General features: G+C 39.6%; 1 protein-coding gene across 1 annotated transcript; it reads left to right on the top strand.

Annotated features, from left to right (window-relative positions):
- Positions 1-2,521: 2,521 nt before the first annotated feature.
- LOC121400593 (uncharacterized protein K02A2.6-like) lies at positions 2,522-4,238 on the top strand. The gene has a single exon (XM_041583979.1). The coding sequence runs from the start codon at positions 3,084-3,086 to the stop codon at positions 4,164-4,166; it is 1,083 nt and encodes a 360-aa protein (XP_041439913.1). The 5' UTR covers positions 2,522-3,083; the 3' UTR covers positions 4,167-4,238.
- Positions 4,239-7,880: the final 3,642 nt, after the last annotated feature.

The raw sequence follows: 7,880 nt of genomic DNA, 5'->3' as shown, positions 1-7,880 counted from the left end.
TGCTCAATTTTATCTGATTCATTAAGAATTCTATTGCTTCATTATACATGTATAATGCTCAATTTTATCTGATTCATTAAGAATTCTATTGCTTCATTATACATGTATAATGAAGCAATAGAATTCTTAATGAATCAGATAAAATTGAGCATAGGACTGGCCAGATATGGGATGACTTTGACGTAGTTGGCCAGCTTAAATATATTGCAATATATGGACAAACAATCCCTGTTTTGTTTAAAGGGTAAGGCATTTTTTAGTAGCAGTATGCACAAAATGTCGCTGTCTTAAATATATTGATAATGGGTTGAGTGCAGAGGACTCTTGTATTTGACTATATGTATTTTGTGGTCACAGCCTCATTGCACCCCCGCCTAATGGTTTTAAAAAATAGTGGTGAGCACAACTTTCCCTTGTTTGTTATAGTTAACCAAATCTTAAACATCTTTAAACAATATCAGAAAAAAAAAATCAATACTCCCTGCAGCTTTTCTATGTATACAAGGCATTAATTACCAGTATTCAAATGATCCACCTGGTAGCAATTTGTTTTACTGATTTAAACATCAAGCATTTCTCATATAACTAATGACTCCACCATTTCTAGCGCACAAAGTATTTTTGTTGAGATTCCTTGGCTGTTTAACATCAGCAAAACTTAATTACTTATAAACCTGTTTTTAAGAAGGGGAAGCTCTAAATGCTTTGCTGATCCTTCCCAAACACTTTTGCTAAACAAAATCACACAAAAGAATTTCAACAGAGTTCTCAAAAACATCTGTAATACATCTCTTTGGGCTTTTCTCTAGACTGGATTGTATGTTGTTAATTAACCCAAATGCATTCAACTCATGTCTGACAGGAAAGAATTCACAGGTTACATTCTAGATGGAATAATGATATAATATGATATTTTAAATACAGAATTCCTTGAATTCAACAAGACCGTTCTACTCTTTACCTTCCCATCCAAATCAGGAGCACGTTGTATTAGAACCCATAACAGTCTGGTTCTTCTACCTACATAATTGTAAAATATCAACACATCTGGGACATCCTTGCTACTAAAGATGTTAGAAAAATCCCAACTACTCTAAAATTCTATCCTGCCAAGGTATTTATGTGCAGAATATCATGTATATGAAGTGTGACCACCTACATACAGTAGAAGCAGACTTAACTTATTCTTTGGACACAAGCAGAATACCATTCAAGAAAGTTGCAACACTGTGGTCAGATACTTCAGTAAGGTCTGCTCCATATGTACATTCAGATAGGAAAACACACACTTGGAAAAATATAGATATTTTTAAGGGAAAAATGACCTTTGAATTGTGAACACTTTATATGGATATTTGCTTTAGCACCATAAATGGTTTGATGCTTTGATTGGCTAAAGGCTTATTCTTGCCCTGCCCGGGGTCAGACTGGGTGCCTTAGATAATGGACAAGGAGAAAATCAGTCCTCTACACCCCAGCAAATGCTGTAACTGCAAAAATGGTTTTACTCATTACATTCCAGAAAGCAATTTCCTTAATAGTACATAACTTTTAATTACAACACTGGGAAACAAATTTCTCAGTAGCACACACCCAATCCCAAGATTTATCAGCATTATAGTGCTTTATTGCTTTATAGTTTTTTCAACAGGATTATTTATAATGTATGTTAAAATAAGTTTTTTTTTCCAGGAAAAGGAAAAGGGAGTTTTGCAAATTTGATACATTTAGGCTGTGGAATTCACTGCCGGATGATGTTGTGATGGCACATTCTATTAATGCCTTTAAGGCTTGGTTGATATCTTGAAAAAGTATAATATCCAAGGCTATTGTAGTAACCTGCTTGTGAAGACATTCTGGTTAAGGGCATTCTGCTGTTTTGCCATTGCTTGATGATCATATTCCTGTTCCTGTTTTTGTCCTTCCTGTTAAGCTGAGAGCAAGCATGGAGCAGGCCAGATCTACCTGCCATGTTCTAATAAATATACCAAAAGTTCCAGGGTGTATCTGACTACTTACCTGAACTAACACAGTAGAATCATTAACCCACTGCTTGCCAGCAGTTTATTACAGTGGCGACGAGGATTTGTGTTACTGGACTCAGAAACAGACTCAGCTGCAGAGCAAACAGGCTGCACAGGCTGCATAATTCTTCTCTGCTCAGTGAGTAACTTCTTACAATGTCTGCCATTGGGAAAGTCCCAGAGTTTTCAGAATCTGCTGAAGAATTTGAGCCTTATTTGGAAAGATTTGAGAGATGGCTGTCTGCAAATGAGGTTAGTCAGGAAAAGAAAGCAGATATTTTACTTGCTACACTACCAGCAAAAACCTACAGTCTCCTTAAAACTCTTATAACTCCTGCAAAGGCCACTGAATTGTCGTATGAGAGAATTACAGAGACCCTCTCTCAGCATTATAAACCCCAGCGTATCATCATTGCTGAACGCTTTCGATTTTATGGGAAAAATCACAACATGGGGGAGAGCCTTGCAGACTATATTTTGGATTTAAAAAGGCTATCTGCCTCCTGTGAATTTGGTACATTCCTGGATCAGGCTTTGCGAGATAAGTTTGTGTGTGGCCTCCATGATGAGTTCTACCTGCATAAGCTGCTAAATGAAACAGATCTCACCTTCAAGTCTGCTTGTAACATTGCCTTGGCTATAGAATTAACCAGGAGTGACTCTCAGCAATTCAAAGAGCTAAATAGTTGTTCATTTACAGATCTCCCTAAAATAACTACATGGTCTAAACCCACTTCATCAAATTCACCACAGCCACCTACAGTGTCAGTTACAGGCGAGCAAGCATTTCAGACACAAAGGGTCAATTCATGCTACCGCTGTGGGGGCCCGCATCAGCAACAGAACTGCAGATATAAATCAGAAACCTGTAGAAATTGTGGGAAGTTAGGTCACATTGCTCGTGTCTGCAGGAGCAAACCAGGCAGGCGCAGGGCGCAATACGTGACTAATTGTGACAGTCAGGAAAGTGACTGCACAGACTTGAATACAGTCAATACTACGCATGGGGGAGATGATGGCATACATATTAAGCTGGAAATTGATGGGCATCCAGTAAACATGTTACTGGACACAGGTGCATCTGTATCACTAATATCAGAGTTTGTTTACAAGAATTGTTTAGGTGGAATTGCATTGCAGAACTCACCTTCACACCTCACGTCTTATACTGGAGAGAAGATTCCTGTACTTGGACAGATCCAAGCGCCAGTCACATATGAAGGTCAGTCATTTATATTGCCTTTAGTGGTTGTGAAGGGTGACAGGCCCACTCTTTTGGGCAGAAATTGGTTGAAGCACTTAAAGCTGAATTGGGCTAAAATATTTACTATCAAACAAACTGAAGCTACCTTTCACAAAAATCTGGAACAGGTCCTGAGTAAACATGACTCTCTCTTTAAGGAAGACTTTGGCAGTATTAAGGGGCTAAAGGCAACTATCACTGTAACTTCAGGTGCAAAGCCCATTTTTCATAAGCCACGTCCTTTGCCATATGCCCTTAAAGAACCTGTGGAGAAAGAACTAGAAAGAATGGAACATTATGGTATTGTGTCACGTGTCAAATACAGCAGCTGGGCTGCCCCAATTGTAGTGGTCCCCAAAAAGGACAAAACTAGTAGACTTTGTGGTGACTACAAGGTCACTGTCAATCGCTGTATTGAACCAGAACCTTACCCACTACCAAATGTAGAGGACTTGTTTGCTACACTTGCTGGAGGTAAATATTTTAGCAAGATTGATTTATCAAATGCCTATCAACAGCTAGAGCTGGACCCAGATTCAAAGACATTCCTTACCATCAACACACACAAGGGTTTATTCCAATACCAGCGCTTACCATTTGGAGTATCTACAGCACCAGCAATTTTTCAGCATGCAATGGATCAGATTCTTCAAGGAATCGATCATGTGGTCTGTTTTCTGGATGACATTTTAATTACAGGTTCATCTGTTGAAGAGCATTTGGCATTGTTAGATAAGGTGTTATCAAAATTAAAAGCATCTGGGGTGCGAGTAAAATTGTCCAAGTGTCACTTTCTCCAGGAGTCTGTAGAATACTTAGGATACCGCATAGATGCACAAGGTCTTCACCCAACAGAAACAAAGTTATCTTTATGGAAGGAAGTTTTCACTGGTCACTGATCACAAACCACTTCTGGCCATTCTTGGGCCAAAATCAGCAATTCCAACACTGGCAGCACTTCGAATGCAAAGGTGGGCCCTACTCCTATTGGCATATGATTATGATATTGTAGATAGACGTTCTCAGGATCATGGGAATGCAGATGCTCTATCGCGGCTTCCATGCCCATATACAACAGATGTTCAGGACGAAAGTGTCATTTTTCAAGTTTCATTTGCAGAAGAACTACCTATTTCTTGTAAAGATATTGCAGCTGCTACAAGTCGTGATCCTCTTCTGGCTAAGGCGTGGGACTTTACGTCCAAAGGCTGGCCAAACTACAGCTCTGACAAAATCCTTAAGCCATATTTTGAAAAGAGAGATGAGCTTTCCATAGATCAAGGTTGCTTACTGTGGGGGATACGGGTTGTCATTCCCCCAAAATATCGTCAGAGGCTCTTGCATGAACTTCACGAAGGCCATCCAGGTGTAAACAGGATGAAGGCACGAGCTCGTGGTTACCTGTGGTGGCCAGGCCTGGATCAAGATATAGAAAATTTTGTAAGTCAGTGTACTGCTTGTGCTTCTGTACAAAATCAGCCACCCACTGCACCCCTTCACCCATGGACATGGGCCACATCGCCGTGGGAAAGAATCCATATTGACTATGCTGAAATAAACCAGCAAACATTTCTTTTGGTTATCGACAGCTATTCCAAGTGGTTGGAGGTGTTACCCACTAAAATAAGTACAAGCGAGAAAACGATTACTTTGCTGCGTAATTTGTTTGCATCCTATGGTCTGCCAAAGGAATTGGTTTCGGATAATGGACCTCAGTTCACATCTCAGGAATTCCAGTATTTCTTGAAACAAAATGGTATCAAGCACAAATTGACCCCACCTTATCACCCAGCTTCAAATGGTGCTGCTGAAAGGGCAGTTCAGACATTTAAAAAAGCTTGGATGAAACACTCAGTAGCCAGTGAGTCCGTTGGCACTACAGGAGAGTTGAGACTTTGTCGATTTCTGTTTAGTTATAGGAATATTCCACATTCAGTTACTGAACGTACCCCAGCGGAACTATTTTTAAAGAGGCACCTCCGAAGCAGATTGGATTTGCTTAAACCCTCTTTAGCTGATACAGTGGAGAAACATCAGAAGCAACAAGTCAGAGCACATAATAGCTCCAGACAAAGAAACAAAGTCTTTTACCCAGGTGATAAGGTCTTGGTTCGAGATTTCCGCCACTCAGGGCGCCTTTGGTCTCCAGGGACCATTTGTCATAGAAGGGGTCCCCTGACGTATGAGGTGCAAATTGGTAACCGTCACGTTCATGTCCATGTGGAGCATCTGGTTCCAGATAAGAGTGTCACCCATACCTCCTTCATTTTCTACAATTGACTTTCAAGTACCTGTAGCGCCCTTACAGGAATTACCAGATGTCAACAATCGCTCTAATCCAATCAGTGCTACAGCCTCTGAGTGTGAACGGAGGTATCCGATACGAGCACGCAAACCTCCTGAGAGACTGGACTAATAATGTCACTATGTTATTGTTAACTTGGACATTTCAGCCTTAAAATGTTTTCAACTGAGTTATAACTGTTTGTTATATATATATAATATATATATATATTGTGGAGATTTACTTTTTGCTAAAAGGGGAGGAATGTGTAACCTGCTTGTGAAGACATTCTGGTTAAGGGCATTCTGCTGTTTTGCCATTGCTTGATGATCATATTCCTGTTCCTGTTTTTGTCCTTCCTGTTAAGCTGAGAGCAAGCATGGAGCAGGCCAGATCTACCTGCCATGTTCTAATAAATATACCAAAAGTTCCAGGGTGTATCTGACTACTTACCTGAACTAACACAGTAGAATCATTAACCCACTGCTTGCCAGCAGTTTATTACAGCTATAATGATATTAAGATCTACAGATAGTTAGTATAGTACTGGTACATATAGTTGATTATGCAGAGAGGTCAGTATAAGCAGGTGTATACTGTATATGAAAACTGGGTTTTTATTTGGAGGGGTGGAACTTGATGGACTTTGTCTTTTTTCACTCCAAATGAACTATGTAACTATGTAAACATTTTTCAATTTTGCCCACTGCTAATCGAAATCATCTCAGTCCCATATCCAGCAAGTAATATTTGATAAAGCAAAATGATTTAAAATAATTTTCTCTACACATTTTGAAAGACATATTTGCTTAAAATGGTATTGAATAGGATACATTTTACCCCAGCATAAAATTTCCCTCAATTTTTTATTTTATTTTGGTCTATGTTGTTGTATTATGTACACCTTTATTTACATGCTATACGTTTAAGCAGTACTGACCAGTACAGTAATATCAGTAGTATCAGTACAGTAATAGTAAAAATAGGCATACAAACATTGCAATAAAAATAAATAGGAACAGTAACAAAGATTAAAGGAGAAGGAAAGCTACCAAACCAGTTTATTGCCAATAGATTATCCACAATAGTGTCAACTATAACACTATATTTATTCTGCAGAATGCTTTACCATACCTGAGTAAACAGCTCTAGAAGTTCTCTCTGTTTGTTTAGGATAGCAGCTGTCATATTAGCTTGATGTGACATCACGTCCTGTCTCTCTGATAGCCAGGGCCGGAACTAGGGGTAGGCAGAATAGGCACATGCCTAGGGCGCAAAGCTGGAGGGGCGCCAGGCATGCACCCTCTCCTACCCCTAGTCTGGTCCCCTCTCTGGCCGGCATGTGTGTTCCTGTGCACATACGTGCGCTGTCCCTTTTGCATCGCCTCTGTTTTCGCACTCACAAGTTCTTTTGCGCATGCACACACACGGGTTTTCGCGCATGCGTGTGCGCCTCTGTGGTGAACAAGAAACTGAACTTCGGATACAGAACAACAGTAGGCGCAACAGAAATTTGAAAGAACTTTTAACCCCTGCAGATCTGGTAAGCAAATATGTACAATCAACGGGTACAGGATCCATAAAATGTGGAGTTTTTAAATGTGGCAATTGTGCCATGTGCAATACATTGATTTTGGGAGATGGATTCCATCACCCCCATAGTGGTAAACTATACAAGATTAGACACAGATTGACATGCCGGTCCCAAAATGTGGTATATCTTATTAAATGCCCATGCGGGCTGCTATATTATGGAAAAACTACTAGACCACTAAAGGACAGGATTAGCATGCATCACTCTACGATACGGGCAGCTGTGGATTCTGATTATGCTTAAAAAAAGGTGAAACGACATTTCAAAACCACCAGTTGCTCCACACTGGTTAAGTGCAACACATCCTATTTCATCTTTTAAATGCATGCCCATTGACTGCATTAGGGGTTCACGGAGGGGGGTAGATATGGAACAGTTACTGTTACAAAAAGAAACATATTGGACATATGAACTAGGTTGTGTTGCTGAACACAACGCTACAATTGAACTGAAGTATCCAATCGAACTGTTTGAACTGAGTACTATTTTCCTCTATAGGGGACCTGGAATCTATATACTGATCACCCCGATTTTTACTTTTGGGAATACTTGATCGCCATGATATATTTCTTTGACACTTTATTATGATCATTGATGTATGTAATAAGGGGTTAAAAGTCAAAACAGGTTGTGGGTATCTGTAAATAATCATGTATGGCTGTGTTAAAAAAAAATATTTTCGAATCATTTAAACACATACACTAGCACTTTTTAATATGCCTCAGGGCATTCTTA

Source organism: Xenopus laevis, chromosome 2S, assembly GCF_017654675.1.
Source record: "Xenopus laevis strain J_2021 chromosome 2S, Xenopus_laevis_v10.1, whole genome shotgun sequence".
NCBI lineage: Eukaryota > Metazoa > Chordata > Amphibia > Anura > Pipidae > Xenopus > Xenopus laevis.
The sequence above is the reverse complement of the archived record's forward strand: the minus strand, read 5'-3'. Positions and strand labels throughout refer to the sequence as shown.

Coding starts and splice junctions, on each gene's coding strand:
- LOC121400593 (XM_041583979.1), top strand. CDS start 3,084: ATGTTACTGGACACAGGTGCATCTGTATCACTAATATCAGAGTTTGTT.